This window comes from Varroa destructor, unplaced genomic scaffold, assembly GCF_002443255.2.
Source record: "Varroa destructor unplaced genomic scaffold, Vdes_3.0 BEIS01000002.1, whole genome shotgun sequence".
Lineage (NCBI taxonomy): Eukaryota > Metazoa > Arthropoda > Arachnida > Mesostigmata > Varroidae > Varroa > Varroa destructor.
Genome location: NW_019211455.1, coordinates 7,175,678 through 7,197,066, shown reverse-complemented (window position 1 = coordinate 7,197,066; position 21,389 = coordinate 7,175,678). Strand labels below are relative to the sequence as shown.

General features: G+C 39.4%; 1 protein-coding gene across 5 annotated transcripts in view; it reads right to left on the bottom strand.

Moving 5' to 3' along the window:
• LOC111244682 (uncharacterized) overlaps positions 1–21,389 on the bottom strand; it is a 64,662-nt gene that overhangs the window by 28,396 nt on the left and 14,877 nt on the right. Inside the window, exons 1-4 of one of the 5 annotated variants that reach the window (XM_086980750.1) lie at positions 20,622–20,900; positions 17,987–18,096; positions 16,946–17,063; positions 12,360–12,413 (exon numbers count right to left, since the gene is read on the bottom strand). In XM_086980750.1, the coding sequence (XP_086836876.1) occupies positions 12,360–12,413; positions 16,946–17,050 (159 nt within the window). In that variant the 5' untranslated portion in view covers positions 17,051–17,063; positions 17,987–18,096; positions 20,622–20,900. Of the gene's footprint in view, positions 1–4,103; positions 4,900–12,359; positions 12,414–16,945; positions 17,064–17,986; positions 18,097–18,685; positions 19,111–20,621; positions 20,901–21,389 lie in introns of those variants that run through there. The other 4 variants (XM_086980751.1, XR_015321671.1, XM_086980749.1 and 1 more) reach the window with 4 other exon arrangements.

Here is a 21,389-nt window from a genome sequence, read left to right as displayed (position 1 = left end):
CTAACGTATTTTATCTGGGTTAGTTACTGGGTATTTCTGTTTTAGACTCAGCTTTTAAAAGGACTCACTTTGTAATAATGCACGTGAAGAAAATATCAATTCCAGCATGGTCTTCAACCCACATTCACCCAACTAATTATCTCTCAATTATTTTCAATCTATTGGTCAACCATATCGAGAGACCGATTTTAATAATGGAGTCAGCTAAATTTATGCACTTCGATGAAAATCTCTGCGACTCTCTCTAATTTTCTGGTATCTCAGTGTTGCCACTGTGGCATAGCAAAAAATATTTTAATCGATTTCTATTTTTTGCATATAAATAATTAGTAGTCTACTCGTTAATGGGGTTAGTTTTTCGAGAGGCCTAGATGGCTAATACGAACGTCTTCGAGCGCGCTACTACACTAACCCTGAACTTTGTTACTTTAGATCTTACCGTCGCTATGCCATATAACTACCATGTATGTCCCGAATTTGTTACGAAAACCCTAAACAAATTTAGCAAAATCGATCTCGATTAGACCTTCTCGTAAAAGTAGCTTTCTGATTCTATTTTCTAAAGGGTAACTACGAGGACTTGTTCACACGGAAGGAATAGCTGAAAACGCAAATGTTCGCCCACCTCGGCTTCTATCGAGAGCCTATGTTTTCAAAGCCATCTTTGCCTTTTCTCTTGGCATCTTCTTTTTCTTTTTAACTTTGAGATCATTTCATAGCTTTCATAGATTCCAATCGCCTGTTCAATGAACTAAATTTCAGAATTTGTTACAAGTCACATAATCCGAGGCGTTAGCGGCGGCATAAATGTAAGGATGGCTGTGTGGTTCGTAGAGGAGAGACACAAATTTTGTTCTTATCGAGGCGTGTTCCGATACCCCCGCATCTTTGAATAGCCTACATAATTGAAGGCGAGGCTTAGATTGTTAATGACTTCTATCATCATCGCCTAGCTCCAGCTTTCAACAACTGGACAACTCAACTTATTAACTGGTAGCGAAATATATGCAATGAGTGGGAGAAGGTGATCCAAGTTTGGACGCACCGCTGCTGTTACTAGTTGTTATGTTTACTAGAATTTTCTCCTAGGTTTTAGCGGCTCTGAGATTTGATATACTATACTATAAATGCTTTTTGCCATAACAATACAGTAGCTTTCTGTCGTCTAGCTCTTACCTATGGCTTTGTTCTTTAATGTGACAAGTTTTTGAAATCCTAGTTAGCGTTGCTAAAGCGATTTGCTTACAAGTAGGAAACTCACGTGATGTAATCAGGGTTGTGGACTAGAAATAATGATTACCTTATATATTTTCAAAAAAAATTGTTGAAGGCCTGCTTTCACTTAATCTTCATGGCTCTTCTTTACTGATAAGATAGCTATTTTCATGTATCTTAGCGCCTATACTTCAGAAGACACAAAACAATGAATTTTTAGCGCAATCGTTAGAGCAGATAGCTGACGGATCGAGTTTAGTATGTTACTGAGTAATGAATGTAACAGTGGTAATTCTATTCTAGCCACGCCATAAACGGATTTCGGAGTCTAACCCGTATCCGCAGTGAGGAGTTGAAATGGCGCTCCTTCTCAAGCTACCTTCATGTCGTCATTGAAGTAACAAATACTACTCATTCTACACGCGTTGAGTATATCACTTATAAAGAAGTTGCATTAACTGATCAACGAGTAATTGTTATCGGCAATTAAATAACCACTCGCAATCGTCCGAAGTTGAAGTTCTATTGGATACCTTCGTTGTTTAATGGTTTGTCAACGTGGTCTGATGACACTTGAATGAAATTCTGCAACGGCGAGCCCTTTGTTTGTTTGGTATAGTAAATGTCCATTAAAGCTTAGTTCCGAAACACGATGCACGCCACATAGAGTATACAAAGTGGTCTAGTGAGAAGAAGACAGACATGTCGCGGAACTATAAAGGAGAAGCAAAAACAACTAGATATCATGAAACGCATTCGTTGCCCAGGACCTTTGTTATATTTTTTCAAAGCACTATATTATATAATAAACTATTGCAAGACACCAAGATGATATCTTGAAGGATTTTGAAGCGCAATGCAAATGAATGCGCTGAATATACCAGAAAATTCAAAGAAAACACAACCTAGATCATGAGTCGAACAGCGCTTCACTCTTCCCACAGTTCACTTATAATACTATAAAGCATTGCCCGAATCCCACTACGAATGGGTAATTTGTGCGAAACTTTCGAGATCGGCTGTAACTATACGACGACGCGGAACAGACATGTCTCACGTTATATCTTTGGTTGTATCTTTCGAGGAAAGGGAGTGACCTTCATGTGACACCTTTGTACCTTTTAAAAGTGGCTTTGTTTATCAGTCCCCACCAAGCACCGTCGTAAATTGACAGGAAAGCGCGGGTTCTATCCGAGTCAACCACGTGGAGCATATACATATTATAGAAGAATTTACATAAAGCTTGTGTTTATTTATTCTACACATTCTAGTAATTCAACTGATGATAACAACAACTGAGAATCGCTTAAGGCCTTCTTATAATAGTGTGCTAGTAACAACATGCCGCGCCGATTTCAAAACTTGGTTAGAATTTCCGTAGAGGAAATATTCGAAGAGTTCCTCTGATCAACAGCACCTGCATAAACGATGTACAGCTGTATAGGTGATAGTACCTGCTTGCCGTTAGTAATTTTCTCCCCCTATTTCTATCGATATTCTTTTTTCTTTTAATTACTATTGCAGTACTATCACAACAACAAAAAACGAAAGCTTTTAGCGACCTAGCCACCGGCTTTTATTCTCGTCTCATCGTCGTGCTACATATTAAATATATGTATACGCGGCTTCACTGCCGTTTTCCCTCAAACGTCCAGCTCGATTCTTTTTTAGCCACCGTCGCCTTATCGTTGTGGCCTCATGGCTTCAATTCATTGTTACGGATTGGATTTTAATTCCGCAATTGGGGCATTGTCGTCGTATTTCTCCTCCACATTCCTTCATGCAGAAGGAACATCTTTGTCGTTGTCGCCGTGTCCGCTCGAAAGTTATTATCCTACGGCTTTACGTTTTTGTCCGACTCTCACAGAGTCCTATTGTTTTATCAGGCCGGCCATATTCTGTATAGCCTGACTGCTGTATAACTCTCCGTAGTCGGTTCACATGTCGAGGGTCATTGGTTTGATATGGCGCCTTGGACCCTCTAACGAACTACTACTTTGTTACTCTTTTTCATTATGGAGACATCACTTATCTTAAATGGCAGCTATCTCTAGTTCTTTCTGTCTGCTAACAAGAAAAACTATATAAATACAGACGCAGGCTGTAATAGTTTTCTTTGTACTCCAAAGTTTATTGTGAGATTAAGGCCGACTGCAGAGCAAAATTGAATCAAAAAATCACGCACCCGAGACAAAGTGGTCCTATTATTAATAGACAGGAGAAGCAGAAGCTACACAATACTGGAAAAAGGATAGAGTGGAGCTTGTGCAACGGAAATCATCGTTCAGCCAAATTGAAACTACGCACTTCGATTCTTATGATACAAACTAGACACAAACAAGCACGCGTGTTAAAATGTTTAGTGACGAATAGCTCACGTAGGAACCAAAAGAGTACTGGTAATTAGAAGACTGTGAATCCAATCATATATGGATCAATAATGTACCCTGTTGCATTACTCACTTCAAAGAAAAATATCTGGAACCCTATACATAACAGTGAAACGACTCTTCTTTTGAACTTTTTGAATTATTTTATGGTGAAAAATAATTTAATTAGTTTTTAACCAAAATCTAAATAACGATTTTATGGGTGAAAACACTATAGATATGTCGTTGGGTTTACAGTGGTCATGAATACAACCTTAGTCACCTTAAGCGCCTGTTTTTGCATATTAGGGTAACAAAATATCTATAGTTTCGTCACGTATAAATAGTTTTACGGATATTACTCTAATTAGAGGTTTTAGTGGGCTAATGCTATCAAAATACTCCTTATGTCCTAACCACCTATTCTGGAAATATAAACCTCATTATTATTATTGTTTATTTAAATACAAATTCCACGATTCGATTGGTGTAAACTAAAGTGATGGGCGTAACACATACATCTTTGACGATAAAATCTTGGCCGCCGTCCTCTTGTCCACGGGGAGCATCAGGTCCAGGATGAGGGATGTCAAAGTTTTTTTCGCTTTTGTCCTTAACCCATATCTTTTGGTTTGCCTGAGTAATGTCCTGTGCACCGGCGGGACTATTTTCTGCCACAACACTTTCTAGCGACTTCAGGGATTTTGTGGAGTTCTTACGACTTCCAAGGGACATTGAAAACTTTCGAAAAATTGATCGAGCCTCCTCGAGCACCGTTTCCTCAAGCATTTTCTCCATTGCCTCTTGCTGAGACGGTAGTGTTTCGCTCGAGGGCACAGTCGCAGTTTGAGATATTTCTGCTGTCATTTTCATTGCGAGTTTATCTACCGGTACAAACAGAGGTTGGTTTATGTTAGCTGCGTTTTGCACATCAAAATGGTAACAACAAAGGCGGACCGCGACAGATTCAAGTAACAACTTCTTGCCCTAAATGAAGATAAGATTGGACTGATCACAACATTCATTCGTTATAACATATGGTGGAATAGGTGATGGCTTTACATCCGATGCTCGCTGTCTTCATCTATAGAATTTTCTTGTAAAGCTTAGCTGGATAAGTTCAGTAATATCGGTAACAAAAGGATACAGTTAACGGTCGGGCTCTACATGAGGTTATTCGCAGTATCGTTCACAATCCTCAACACAGGCTTCATTTGCTTTGTTCAGTGTGACGAGCTCAAGAAGCGGACACTTGCTAGCACACGTTATCGAACTCTGTGCACACAGCAAAGGATGTTACTAGACCACTACTGCAGAGTGAATTGTCAACCTCCCTGAGCCCCAAACGGCACCGTGGAGCCCGTAGTGGGTCAGCGGTTAGCGATGTTGACCCTCACCCAGCTGACTCGGCTGGCGCAAACCACGGCGCATAATCCTGCACCGGAAGTTGCCCGCAGTGGGCGAACCGATATACTACTTGTTACGACACCCGCTGTCGGTGTAAGAAATTTACTAACATATATTGTCCGCCGAACGTGCCATTAACATATCGTATTTGCAATTGAAAAGCTTCTTGTACCGATCGTGCTTAACTTAAATGTATGTACGCCGAGGCTAACATTTTGCTCAATACCACCGCAACATCACATTGTATGAATAGGCACAAGATTAATACTCAACTTAGGTAAGTCAATATGGTAATGATGACAAACGTCACAAGTGACAGCAAAAGCTTCGTCATTCATAGCGGCCCTACTCCTAATCTAGAAAATGGAACCAGTCAGTTTTGTGACACAATAAAACCCATATGAATCTTTTCTGTTCTACCTGCCTAAATTACCTGCAAGCTTTAACTGCCTAGTCCTGAAGAGGCGCAATACCTGCGTGCCTGTCCAGCAGTCTGCCCAGTACTCGACACTTGCGCTTCTCGGAGCCCTTGAATAGGTGAACGCTTGCCGTATTGTACCTTTTTTGGATTTAAAAAATCGATCGAGTTCAAAATAAGCTCAGTCTTCCAAACTTTGTGTTCAGCGCGAAACTTCCGGTCGGCTCGCGTACCAAGCGAGCGATGCTGCCCTATGGCTCCAGTCCCTTTACCCTCGAGTTCGTTGCTTCAGTGTAGTGTTGATCGTCAGCCTGCGCGGTTGAGTTGCCACCGCGTTTGTGGACGGCGGACCCAGATACATCGACAAAGAGAATCCCCGATGGCGTCGCCACAGAGTGCAGTTTCGTTACCGGCAGGCCACAGCCACTGGAGCAGAGAATCTCTGCGCTTTCCTAGTCGCTAGGACGCAATCACGTTGCGCCTGCTTCGACCACCTGAGAAATGGGATAGCCTATGGTCTGGCGAGGAATACTCTAAGCATAGCGGAACTCACGACACAGTTGGACAATAGTGTGGCTGGGTACGCATCAATGTGGCGTTAAAGACTAATGGCTATAGGTTACCCGTAAAAATGTGCTGACCCACTACTACAACTGAATCAAATAGGCCTTACATAGATTAGTAATACACTCACATAGGTCCACGATAAATAATACTGAGCGTCTAAGCTCAAAATCTGCAACCTAAATTGGATAATACTGTTAGAGATGAGGAATGGAGCCATTGCATCATCGAATTGATTGATATGATTTCTATGGCTGGCTGCTCGACTTTGCTGTATGTCAAGTGGGCTAATCTTATAGTGTGGCATGCCACTGGGGCAATTTGCAAACCCAGAAACTTTGCCTGCCAGCATCTGATAGGCCTGATGGCCAATAACGCGGATATGCTTGACCCGAAGTCTCTTTTCCGAAAGAGAGAACTATAACATCACGATGATGGTGTTTGGTTTACCTGCTTAGCCGCAGAGCTTATTCGTACGTAGTATGTATATTATATACGATGTTATAGTAGTTCCGTTAACTTGAGTATGCTGGTAGCGTAATAAAGGCGTCGTATAGTCTACTGAAGGCGCTTAGGCGATAGAGACTGTGATAAATGCATATGACCTATTTTCACTAACACAAATGATAATACTGTTTTATGCCGGTCTAACGTCCTTCATGCCGACGGACGCTAATAGCAGTTCCGGCGTGTGGGCAATTTTGATATGAAACCCGTGTGCAGGCGATTCGTATCCGAGACGCAATGAGAATTGAGGATCAGCAACTACGATCAACCATCAACCATTCTTATTACCATGCCTCATTCAGCTGATCATCTCCAACCACCTCACTATTAGCGAGCCGGTTTTCTATTCGTGCGAACAAATTATGTCAAGTAGCAATTGTTGCTTATTAGAGTCCTTTTACTAGTATATGTGTAACGATAGCTGTTATAATCGTCTGCCGTTTATATATAGGTGGTATGTGTGCATCTACTGCACAGTATTATCTAGTCCAGGACTATTTCGCTAAGTCTTTGTTTACCTAGGACATTGGGCGTCATTAGATAATGACTAGTTTGGTACCAAAGACAGCCTTAACTGGAACCTAAAACTCAATAAATATAAACCGCTATCGCTAAAGCCATGGGAGGGTCTGTAGGTTAGAGAAGAATGTCGAACTTAAGAAAAGTCGGCCTCGGCGTCAGCGTCGAATACGTCATAGACTTAAGTGTAATATTATGCTCCTATTTACAATAAACATTTAGAGCATTTATTACTACGAGATGTTATCAGAAAGAGAACTGATAATAATGCTACATATAGGGAATTCCTGAAAAGGCTCATGTGTGGCACGGTAATCAACAACTCGCGATGTTGGTACTCGACGACAACAGAAGACCCCATCGCCGCTATGGCGTGGATCGAAGGGAGCAGAATTAAACAAAGCCTATCGATATACCCTAGAGAATCAACGGCTAGAACCGAGCAATCGAAGTACACTGAGTAAAGTCTCTATGATTCCGATTAATTCCCTTAACAAGAATCGATTCTCTCAAATAAGTTATCGATAACGAAACTTTATATCGTAAACCAGAGAGCACAGCTGTAGAGAAGCTTGCAGAGCGCTAACTTCAATTTTTAATTAATATTGAGGGGTGCATTTAACACACAAGGTAAAAATATTTAGGTTCGGGCAAACTTTGCCAGATTCTTTGCCGTGGTAGGCATGTGTGCATTCGCTATTACCAATACAAAAGAAAATCAATTCCTCCGAAAACAACACAATGCCACTAATCATGGCAAAAAACATGTGCAATTTTTTAAATTTGGCTGAAGACCACTTACAATTCAATCTTTCAGCACTAAAAGAACCCCACTAAAATTAAAAACCTCCCTTTTTTCCAAATTCGCCGGTCCATGTTATTATCTAGTTTTTCTATAGTTCCTAGAAACTCAAAGAGGATTTTCATGAAACAAACCGGAAGATTATCAGCTTAAACTTAAAGAGGGACGCATTTTTGCAATCTTAAATCTGCTCTGTTTCAAAAATTTGATTCCACAGCAAATGTTTGTATTGGATATTTTTAGGCGACATCTTTAATAGTCTAATCAAAAGTTATTTACGGATTAAGGAATCAATATTTTGAAAATGACTGGCTAGTGATTTAGGTCCTAAAGTGGAGTTGGAATTCGAATGACTGGTACCGTAAATAAATGCGATCATCAGAAATACTTCGCGCAAAAAAAAAAAATATTATAATAAGCGTCTTTGTTTAGAGAAAATTTTAGAAACGCTCATAAGAAAAGGTTTGGGTTTCGATGTGCTACACTGTACCTAAATACTGCTATTCTACATTATACAGTTTAGAGGTTGTTCAAGATTTTCGGTTCACTCCAGACGACCTAATAAAAATAGCTACCCTTGCATATAAAGGTTGTCCTGTTTAGGTGCATATATAATATGTAACCTTATAAATACATTTTCTTTACAACAGATAACTAAACATTTCTAGCGTATGGATTTTGGATACATTATAATATCTCTGGCAACAAAGATTCCCCTCTATCGTACCTTAGTATCACACAGCTTGTATCGTACGGATGATAATCTTTAACTCTTAGATTTTGATCTGATTGGTAAATAAAGTCATTTACAATATTGTGCACATGTGACAACAGCCAAAAACAAAAAAAAAAAAAAAAAATTTGTTCAAGGAAGGGCTTCAAGAACAATGCCCGTTTAAATTTAGAAATAAAAACTATGCCTGGATTAATTGTCACTTCTAAAACACTTTAATTTACACGTTAGTTTTATTACTATGATTTTTTTAAGCCATTTGTTATAATATGTCTGCCTTGTTATTTTAAGCTCGTAAGGGGTCTTTAATTTTGTAAATATTGTCAAACTGCACACACTATATAGCTATCACAAAAAGGTATTCTGTTATGCTTCTTTTAGGATTCGATAGGACTTTACTGCAATTTTTATAGCATATATGCGAAGTTAACCCAAAAATCTACAGCGGTCCAAAATAAGTTCGGAAGTTCGTCTGAAATCGACCTCTCGAAGCGATTATCGTGCGTGCTCACTCTGATCTATCGCTACGATTGATGGAAATGAAAAAAAAAAAGCGAAATACTGGCGTGCCTGTTTTCAAACCTCGTGTTCCACGTTTCTAAGGAGGCCTGATAAAGGAAAAGTTGTCGCTTGTTATGCGTAGCGAAGCCGATCCAAGGATGACGATTGGCCAAATGCGAAAATGGCTAACCTCGAAACGCTTAACTTGATCCTTTTTTACGCCTTGGGAAGTTGCCCTGAAACTAAGGCTGCTTCGTACTCCGGCATATGTAAGCTATTTATTGTTCAGATCTAACAGTAACAGAATAGACATACAAATAGAGTTCCAAAAGGCTCACTTGGATCACTGTATACTATTCACTTTTAAAATCCAAACGATGATTTATGACCAACAGCCAACGGCCTAGACCTCCCGAAATTTTTTAGAATGAAAAACTTAGAACAAGTATTGCTGGACGAAAATTTTACTTAAGTTCAACAGGAACTTAGTTAATAGAGAATGATTTAACAAACAGTTTCGAATGGCCTGCGCGCTATGAAAAAGACATTGAAAGCAGACAAATATGTTTACCATTAACTGAATCAACAGGCACGGTACTGCGCTAACTCATTCAGTTGTCTGTAAAAATCTTGTTCAGCATCATATTGTTACTGGCCACAAAGTGGGAATCTTCTTCTACAGTTCGAAGCCCAAATTATCCTGGGTCTATCTCGGATTACGTGATGTTTACGGAAAGCAGATTTTTCTGTGGGCTTGGCTAAACATGGAAAAAGCTCTTTCCTAGGAGTTATTAACTCTTGTTGAAGGTGTGTTGCATAACGCTGTCAATATATTAGGCAATATCCTAGGTGAAAATGGCCGTTTACCAATAAAAATTTTTACCGCATAATAACGCTTGTCCCACACAGGCCCCGAAGCGCGCGAGAAGCCATTGTTAAGTAGGCTGAAATTACAATTTTATACTTCTTATGTAGCCAGCGTGCCTTATTCAGGCTAGCATTGAATTAGATCGATGTAACATCTGCCCGCCGAAAATGTCTTTTTTAATTTTGAGCAAGTCAGAAGATGGGTATCTGACTATGGACACTCGAATAGCCGAAAATTGCCCGTCATAGAAATCCGCAGGCTAGTTGTTAAATCGAAGAGGAGCGTAGCAAAATAGCAATAATATATATTACTGCTTTTGACCAATGTCCAAGATGACTGAACATTGGTCAAAAAGCTGACAGCTTGCATTTAGATTTATCTTTGAATGTTGAGCAGTTGTGCGCAAATTTACCCTGTATGAGTTTGGTAGGCCAATAATTTAAATTCAAGATGGCTTCTAATTCTGTTGTTTCAATCTATCACAAGAACATAAAGGTTTAGATTTTTTTGGTCTTTGGTCAACCATTACTGCTCCAAAGTATTCTCGTTTTTTTTTTCAAATTTTCGGTAAGGTCGAAGGCATTTTATGACTTTTCGATGGCTTCTATATGAAAAGGGAGGACTTAAAGCCACGGTGTTGGCACAAATAGGTTAGCAGCTAAAGCAAGGGTGAAGAGTTTTTACGCTCACATATTCTTTAAGGGATACGTTGATGGCATACTACTGACAGTCGCCTAAATGTCCATAGATAATAATCTATATGTTTTTTGTTAGCATTTATCTGTTGCGTGGATCATCGATGTATACGTCCATCCGTCGATCGCATGAGTATTTTTAGTTTACTATAGCGTCACAATACACACAGAGCGATTTGAGTCTTTGATTCAGAACGACTGTTGTCCTACGCGTGTCAGGCACGTGTATCGCGCTAAAGGACAAAATGTCATGTTTGTTCACTAGAAACCAGTGGTTAACTGGCTTCTATTGGGGACAAATGAACTTTAAAGAATCCTTTAGTAGTTATATATATTTAATTATATTGTTTTGAGCACAAGCCGGCCCAATCTAATAGAGATGTCGCGACCCTTTAAGAAAAATTTTTCACGTATTTACGTACTGAAAAATACTAAGTTCCGCTTTGGTATGCTAAGAAATCGGTGTTATAAAAATATATGTAAATGTCAATATATTTATGGACACTTTTGCAGCTGGGATCAATCGATGTTGTGGCGCTGTTATAAACAAAAGGATAATCTGTGTTTAATATCTAATGATCTGGGACATATATTGAATTGTTTTGTACGTCAATTTTCTACCATATGAATCATTGTCAACCGCTCGAGCTTCAACTATTAGTCTACATTCCTTTAGAGAGGATATGTTTAAAGGTATTGATGGTAAATCGCAAACAACGTTAAACCTATTTACGTCAGGAGAAGATGTCACAACTTCGCTGTACACGTATGAAAGTGAACGAGTTCAACGAATGGACGAAGTTTGCATTCTGCCTTCTGTAGGTTAAATGGAAGGACATCTATATTTAGGACAAATCAGGCGTCACCTGTGGCTATGCCGTTGTTCCGTAACCTTGGACTCAAATTATGTTTTCACACTATTCTTGTAAAAACCTCGCGTCAGAAACAAATCGAGAAGCCGTATGGATAATTATTCTATATGTATAGCTTTATTAAATGTACACTAAGTATAAGGTTATCGTACGTAAGGAAAAACAGATGTGCAGTGGGGTCACAATAGTGAGCTTAAAAGCCAAATGTGGAAAATGAAAATTTTACACTTATAAGTGACGTATATAGTGGGCAAACATTGTATAAAACTGTCCGGCAGGGATAGCTGAAATACGAACTTTTTAGATTGACGATAGTTATACGATACTGAATCAAGAGTAACGTAAAAAAGGAGACCCACGTAATGACCTATTTTCCATACATAGCTTTCGAAAATTTTAAATAACGGTCTCATAATATAAATACAAGTGTGAATTTGTGGAGGCATACAAATCTCTTTTAGTTTTAACGAGACTGTTTCACTATCTGTTTTAGTAAAAAAAAAAAAAAAAAAAAAGATAGATTCACCAACTTATTGAGCCTGTCATGATCCTACGCTTGCATTCCTACATGACACTAGGCCATTCACGCGAGGCAATGCTTAGCGGCTGTCAGTATCAGATGTAAACTTCGAAATATTTAATTATTAACTGGCCTTCACAAAGATTCTGACATGGTGTAGTGGCAACAAATACGCTTAGCTTGTGTATAGGCGTATATCTTGTTCGCCTCGATTTTTTAAAAACGCGGATTTGCCAGACCGGCGGTGCGTCGTAGTTTGTGTACGGATGCACAGTATATCTCAAATGTTTTATGCTCAACACTTATTTAGCTACCATCATAAAACATTTTTCCAAATTATATTCATTATTACACAACGAAAGTACTTACGAATGGCGGACAAAAATATTTGACTTTTAGCTCCCCCTCCTGATGTGGCTTGACCTGAAAAACATATAAGCAAGGTTAGTATTTTCGTGAGAGAATCGTACGTTATTTCAGGTGGAACATTGTCAATTCTCCCGTCTACCTCTTATTAGTTTTAATGAGACTGTTTCACTACCTGCCCGCTTCGCACTCGCATGGAAAAAATTTACCCTTTAAATTACCGTTGTACCAGCTTTCCTGCTCGTTCCATGATGTAGCTCTTTCCTATTATCCATCGAAAATAACTCCTGCAGGTCAACTAAGGTTCAAAAAGGAATTGGAAAAGTCTCTATGGTACAGATGTAGTCGTCATGTCGTTTCAGGCAAACTGTTACACAAAATCATATTTGATATTTTTCTCCGAAAGGTAGCGTATTTTTGTGTCTGTCTTATGTTGCTCAAATACTAACTAGTTTTCCATATATATATATATATATATATATATATATATATATGTGGCCGATTCGAAACTACAGAGCCATTGTAATTTAGTTTTGACTGCCTGAAGGCATTTAAGCTGGCCTTATGTGATTGAGGGCCCAAGAAGACCTGATTAAGACTTTTCATAGAACAAGAACGAATCAACAATAACTTAACTTATTATAAACTCTTATTATTCTGAGGTCTTGTACGTGCAAGGCACGAAAAGGATATGGCGCGTGCAAAAAAGTCGTCGGGGATTGTCATCGATCTCGCGTGAGAAACTGAAGTAGGGTCAAACGGAGATGAAAGGGAAAGAAATGGCCGTTACGTATGTGCCAACCTAACCTATACATAAAAGCTTGGTCTTCCACAGCCACTCAACTTGACGTCATACGGTTGCTCAGGCAAAATTTATTCATACATTCCTCGTTACGATTAGCCACGCTTATCAGGGTGGATGCCTCCATGCGACGGCCGGCATTCTGGAGTGCTCAATGAGTCCAGCTCCAGTCGTTGCACGTGTCAGCGGGAATCTCGCTTTTTCTAAAGCCAACAAATGAATTGCATAAGGTCTTGTAAGGGCCAACGGTGATCCGCACGCACATCCTTGTCACTTCGAGACTCGTACTGCTATTATAACAGTACGCGCTAAAATTACGGCCACAGCTGAGCGCTTTGCCCAATAGGATCGATTCCAATTTCTATCCAGCAGCAGATTTTTAAATTTCTGGTTATAGGAGTAGGAAAAAATATAGTTTTTCGACTTCCTTGCCAGCATAGATCACAGGCGCTCACGTGCTCCATACCGTAGCTCCCGGTGCGAAATATAACTCGCCATCAGTCGGCGTTTTGTTAACGTCTCAGTGACCCTGATGGCCAGTTGGAGACATAAAGGCCTCACTTGGTTTTTGAGGTCGTGTGTCAAACAATTTCTTCTAAACTGCCAAGCGACTTTCCTATGCTTAATCACTTTCGATATATATTACAGAACATGCCTCTTTGAAAAGAGAACGTTAAGTAACAATGTTTCCTTGCATAATGTTGATAATAATAATCTTTTTGCATAGTCGATCCTTGGCTGTACTTTGAGTACTTTACAGCTCTCCGTCTCTCCAGTCTCGTTGGACGGTACTATGAAAACCGTAAGATGCGTACACTTACCTACACATTCGTCCGTACTCCGAAAAGTACTAAGAATATATTTCAGACTCATTAAAATCTGTACTGTATAAAAAAAATGCTAAAAATCTGTAGATTTCAACAGAGGCATTACCCTTTGACGTTGTGTGTAAGAAAGCATATACACTGTTATCAAGCAAGGATCAGAGTTAGAGAAGAAGGGCGGCAAGATTGGAATATTTGGCATCGACGTCTGGTGGCCTGAACAGGCTGGCCTTAATGAGGATACCACATATTCTGCCAATCATTTTGCCAAAGACGAAAAAAGTTAATTACGGCACATCCGAAACAAGCACAATGATGCACTAACTGCAAACATCATGTGGAATAGCTTATCTAGGGGCTTTTCGATGTTCCTTGTGTATTCGCTAACCTAGTTTCGTTACCCTTCACCCATCTGGTTAGCGGTCATATTCATTACTCAGTCGGCAATATTCGTCACTCAATAAAATATTTCTAACGTCATTTGAACCCCGAGACCAGAGCAGCTTATCATAGCAATAAAACAGTATCTTGAAAACGAGGATGCTTAATTTCTACGAAACCCAAGTTTTGACCGTGATACTTTGCCTAGCACCGTAACAGTTACTGTACATAATGACATGCTCTGTATTCCGACGACTTTTACATAGTAAGCATCACCTGATTATCAGACGCTTGATCAGTGCCTAACATGCAATTGGATTAACTGTTAAAGTTACCTCTTGAATAGTAAATATAAATAGAAATTTGCTATTAAAATTAATTCCACTTATCACTGAAGCAGGTGACACTGATACAGTCGCATACGGTTCGGCTGCAAATCAGGTTATCCGCCCGACTGAATGAAAGCCTTGCATAGCTTTATAACCTAACAGTTCGATCGAATACGTCAAGAGAATCTAAGTACACAAATAACCTCAGCAGGACCGTAAACTGAACCACGTCATAAGGTTGCAGGTTCACCGACGCCTGGAGAAATTCTACGTACATCTAAAAATGTCTTTCGTGTTTTACTTCCGGTACTTAAATCAGCTTGCTAGAAATTACTTGAGATAGCTAGCTCTTTGTTAACACGAAATGAGGTGTATCGAAGCTAGTCGATTACATATCCCCATGTTTAGCACGTAAACACGTCGGCCAACGCACTATCTATGCATATCTAGATATTGCCCTAGCAGCATCCGTCACGGACTGATAGAGACTGAAGGACTGAGTTCAGCGCCGTCAATCCCTCACGCTCCCGCGAGCGGCATCGTGTGCACTCGCTCTAGATGGAGCATTGTTTCAACCGCTTTTAGCAATATATATATATATATATATGCATAAAATAGGAAGAAGGTCAACAGGTATCGCTGTTGTATAACCAAAAAATAGCCTTGAAATTATTTGAAGTTTTGTCAAGAAGAGAAGTCTAAATTATTATATCAATTTCAGTCCGGTGTTTATTCTGATTACAATCTGTTAATACGGAGAAAAAGGGAATGTGTAAACAGTACCAAAAAAGCCGTAAAATAAGCGGAACCTTCATGGCGATAGATGGGAGTCATCAGTTGGATATATATACACAGGTAGAGGCTCAATTTTTCCATCAAAAGGATTTCTCGTACGGCATAAATATCTCAGGTCAAGTTACTTTACATAAAGCCTGCGGAAGTTTAATTACAGTTGTGCTATTAAAATGAATATTAATTATATCCAATGAGTTTGAGGTAGATTTCTGTATAGCTATTCTGGCTTGCTACCAACGGTAATGTCCGCTAAGCTGCCCCCTTAACAAAAAATTTCAGCGATAATGCCATTTCATAAGCCAAAGCATAAAGAGAATCAAGTTAAAATTTGTGTTACAAAAAGCAGCAACATTTAGTTCTTGTTAGCCCACAGATACCGGATGAATAGGAATTAGATTATTGAGTCACTTTGGAACGAAACAGGTTGTCACAGATATGGCGTGGGGACACTTACGTACATCCCTAGCTGCAACTAACACGTCAGAAATAAACTTGTCGATGTTAATTACTATTTACATATTACATACTACCTATATTTTAAAATAAACCTCGTCTAGTTTATTTTCTAATCCCAATGGCGGTTCGTGAGAGCCCTCTGGTGGCTATTGCAGGTTTAGGCTACTTGCCACGAAACGATGTGATGCGCAACCCAAGATAAATGGTTCCAATTTATCAGGCAACAAGATCATAATAACGACAATATTTTCACAAAAAATACGGCAATACAGATTTAGATGTAAGAAATAGAAGAGAACAAGTATTAACGACACATATCAAAGATAACTTCTTTACTATTCAGCATAGAATAGATCAATTTTACCGCAGTTGTTGTATACCCGATCTTAATAGACTCTTGTCTTTATCTAGAAACACACTCAGTACATCAGCTTTTCTTCTGTCATACGTATTACTTAATGAAGCTTAGGAAAATGAAACTCGGATTTTTCTTGAGTTACAGACTCAGCCACCCAATCACCCGAATGGGGAAAACGTAGTTTTAAGGATTTTTTAGCTTTAGCGTATTGTCAGTATCAATACTCTGCGAAGAAATTGTTTGGCTTTAAAATAATTCAGTTCGATTAAATGAAAAATATCCGTTAAAAGATAGCTATCAATAAACACTGTTCGACCTGATAATGTAAGGATTCTTAAATACATCAGAGTGGCGCTTTTGGCAATGACGTCCGGAAAAATGGTCGTAGCGTTCTGGGCGAACCAAACTGCCCCACTGCTCTCGCTGTGTGCATATTCAGCGTAGCGCTGCGAAAACAAATTTCACCAATGTGTCAAGACAAAAGGCCATTTATAACGACGCACCATAATCGTACTGTTATTTTATGCAGTTAAACAACACTAGATGGAAAAGCAGAGAAAACGTATTAGTTAGTGCACGGTTGCCTCGAATACTTCAAATACGATAGGTGGAAAAGTGAAGGATAGGAGAATGAAGCGAACTACCTGGGTAAAGTTTCGACCAACGCTTCTGAGGAAGATAAACGTGATAGGTACATTGTCAAGTCCCAGTTGGTCGTGGATCTCCTCGCGCACCTCGTCCAACCGCATGGCCGGTAAGACTCTGCAATAATGGATTGTCAACGATAAGCATCTAAATAGCCAAATCGTTCCGGGATCATAGATTATATAAGTCTAGAATAAATAGTTATTGAGTATATGCATATATGTATGCTAAATATGTGTATCAGGTTTATACGAGACTACCAACATAATGATTAATAGCTTAACGTCGAGTCTCGTTCCCAGCGAGTCGATACACAAACAAGTATTAACAAAAAATCATTTTAAGAAAATGACGCTCTTTAGAAGCAAATGTTGTGAAGCGCAATGAAATAAAGTTTTCTACAGTTCACCTAAATAGCTTCTAGGCTTACTATAAATATTTGTAAACATGCTAAAATAAGCTGACAAGATAATGATAGACTTTAAGGAGTACTTGGGAATTGAACCCCAGTAAATAGGAAACTTAGTCGCTCTAACATATTTAACGCTTAAAAATGAACTTACATAAAGCATTCATGTCAATAAAAATCTTGTTACAGAATCCGCTTGTCTGAAATAATGTTTAACGGTAACACCAGACTTGAATTTCGAAAAATGTACTAGGAGTCTATTGAGCTTTTCTAAATTAGACTTTTTTTCATCTTCAAGGTCAGCTCAACATAATATACTAATAAAAGGCAAAAGACTTACTAAGTAGCTCGTCTAGTGCAATTGACGTTACCCGAATTTACATTGCCGAAGGCTTCAGTCAAACGACCATTTCATACATGGGCACGATTACTGTTAGAATTATTTATTCGAGAAAAGCCAAGTGTGATCAGAGGTGTATTGCCGGTGTTGATCCGAGTGCAGTGATTAATAGGAGCTTCCTAGCATGACCCGTGAAATAATGATTTTTTTATTTTTAGAACCATTTGTCTCGTTTTTTTAGTGATTGTGCATCCTTTAAAGTACGAGAGGAATTGCTGTTATAGTACGAACCTGATAAAACCCGCCGATACCGCGTCGCTGACAACCGCTGCATTGGTGGCCAGTTTTCTATGGCTGATCCAATCTTCCTCAGGAATAACGTACACATGAAGATCAACCAGCTGATAAATAGATAAAAAAAATACACTCTCTATTAGAGTATTTTAGCACTAGATAAACAGTAGAGTGCCGTTATACGCTATACATGTGCTAATGCACTACTGTAAGTCCTCGATATTTAAAACATTACACGATCATACATTCGGCGATGTTCCAATAAAAAGAGATTTTTCGTATCGATAAGCTAGTACTATGAGCGTGTCAAGGAGAACAAGTATATCGGTTTATCGCTTCTTCATTTGTTAAAATTCGCGCAAAATGTTATTTTTAGCAAGTAATTCAATTTTGTGAACAGCTGTTCACGTTGCTTTTCCTTTTCTCGACGCAAATGAGCTACTTAAACAGAATATGCGTAAGTGCATATTATAAAAATATGCATACATAATAAGAAGTGCCCCCGTGGCAATCTCCTAAAGAATAACACGTAAGAGATCACTGGATTGTGAACGATACATCTTCGTCAATCAAAGCATATGCGAGGGACCGTTACTTCACGGATATGCCACCTTCAAATGTCCTTCTTCGAAAGTTTCAGTTCATTAGAATTTGTACGAAGATTTCATTAAACACTACAGTTGCTGGTATACGTACTCTCTGTAACAACCTGCACTTAGCACGGATAAGTTCGTTTATCCAAGGCAAAGAACAGAACTCGAAGACGGCGGCGGAAACCACTCAGACAAATCAGACAAGGATCACTCGGGGTCCTCACGTTATTAGGAGGTCTGGTCGCAGTGTGCTGTTTATAGGTGAAGTTCAAAAGTGCTCCCGAACGAATTTTATGAAGTTTGCTTCGCATAGTATGCACGTAACACGGTTGTATTATGAATCTTAGGGGCAGTGGGTCACATTTTGATCCCTTTCTGGAAATCTCAGTTTTTAAGACTTTTATGGATATTTAGTATTGATTAATAATACGTTCTGCCGAAAATTATATCCTCATGTCAAGGGAGAGCGACACTGGTTTGGTTTCCCCCGACTGCTAACGAAAGCAAACATTAATCGCGCGAAACTTCGGAAGAGATGAAACGCCGCAGTGCTTTCCCTGCGATCGACTGATAGTTGTTTTTGTAATTTGACTTTAGTAGCGATCCAATCATGACTGGTGTTTTGAGCTAGAGCAAGGTTAGCCCTTTCAAAAGAATAATAACAGAAAAAGGCAACGGTAAGGAGCGGCGGTCGCTCTCGTCATACAGTAAGAGTATCAATAACAAGTAATGTTTGTACTAGATTTTACTAGATGAAAAATACATAAGAACAGAATGAATCATCTAAGCCGATTAACACGACGTCCAATCAAGATGGGAAGGCTAGATCCCCATTCAATTATGTCTAAATAACTAAAACGTTTATTTAGCCTCGAAATTTCTATTGGGATAAAAATCGCTCCTGCCTACTATGAATCATATGTGCGTAGGCTACAATAAACATTAGGGTTAAAAAATTCTTTTCCTATGAAAACATTCATTTAATAAGACGGCCTATGTACGCCCAGGGAGCAACGCATCAGCTTTCGCTCATAAACTGAAGACACATCGCAACTACCGTGAAAATTTCTACTTGAATGATGTGAGTTCATCCAACCTTATCACAACCTTATTTGCTTCACTCGCTCCACATATCAACAAATGAAACGCGCGTCTATATTTCCCGCTAGAAATCTCTTCTTGACTGAAATAAATAGTCGCTGATAATAATAAAATAATTATCGCAGTCAGTCTGTGTTTCGCAATGACAAAGCTCTACTTTTGGCTGGCATTTCTGCTACAGTTGCCATAGATGATCCGAAGCAAAACGCTCAACGGATCAGATGCTGTGATCCATAACAGTTGGAGTTGTAGCAATGGCTGCTATGGGCGTACTCAGCTGAATAATAATTACCCATCAGTACCAGATCGGTGGTGCTCAGTCGAGACGTGTAGTATCAGTCATAGAAGTTGCACAACCTTGAGGCTGGCTAAATCTCCGTTGTACGAAAATACGCAAACGGCGCGCGAGGCGTGGTATATAGATGACAGTATTGGCCGACCTGCATTATATTTGTCCTTCCACTCTGGCGAGACGCGGTCGTGCCAGCATGAATGTCAATGCCGATCCGAGAGCTTTAACAGCGGAAACACAGATCTTTCTATCGACGGATTCAACGTCTATTATTCTCTACTGTAGAATGTTTTGTTAATACAAACGTATTCTGGCACAAAATACTGGCTTCAAAATCCTTCGAGCGGACGCTCGCATCGGGATTAAAAATACAAGATAAAGGGCCTTTTATGCGGCCCAAGTAGCCATGCATATATATGGTATATGGAAAAGGCAGCATTTTTGTAAACTCAACAATTATATTCTATAGAAGTAGAAGTAGCTAAAGGTTAATAAAATGTCCGAAACAGATGCCGCAATTAATGAAGCCAATATCCGGCGAGAACTCATTTAAACAAAAACAAATTGAAAAACAACCGAGCACTAGAAAATACAAAAATAAAACAACAAATTATGGAAGAATGGCAGCAAGATTCGAATAACCTACCAGAGGACTTCCCGAAAGACGGGATCCGTCGCTTATAGTCTGGGTTGATCAAAGAGTTTAACCATAACCACGGCACGGTCGACTACTTTCTGACAAAAACCCCGATCGACCACGGAAGTTTCCAAAAACATTTGCTCACGGTAAAGAGTGCTCAAAGCACCATATGTGTCACTGACTTGCTTGACGGCGTGACACTAGACACAGCGTCTTTCGTCGCTTAGCTCCTCGGGTACTCCAGAGAGTATTCCACGCCCTCAAGAAGACGTTTAGAACGCTAATCTTGCCGCTTGTACAGTCAAACGAAGTATCAAATGTTGGGTGTAAGCAACGAAGGCGATAGAGAAGAAACACCAACTCGAGCTAAAACGGAAAGAGGGCCTTATAAGACGCTGACGAACGGACCATCAGAGAAAAAGCGACATTTGCTGTTTCCAAGCAATAATAAGTAGATAGACATGGTCACGCCTCCACCCCACTGAAACGCTGTGCAAACTGTGCCAGCAAAAGTGAGCAAAAGAAGCACATGACTGATATTCCATCACGGCAGATCTCACATTTTTCACACAAGCCTCACCCACACCAAAACACCTTTGTGAGGCTTAGGTTTAGCATAAAAATCTATTGGATATACATAATGTTTTATTAACAGTTACCGGGCAGAACTGTTATTGAGGCACTCGGTGGTTGCAACTTCTATGGCACGGATTGTTTTGTGCCTGAATAGATTACAGTTAAACTAAATATATATATATATATATATATATATAT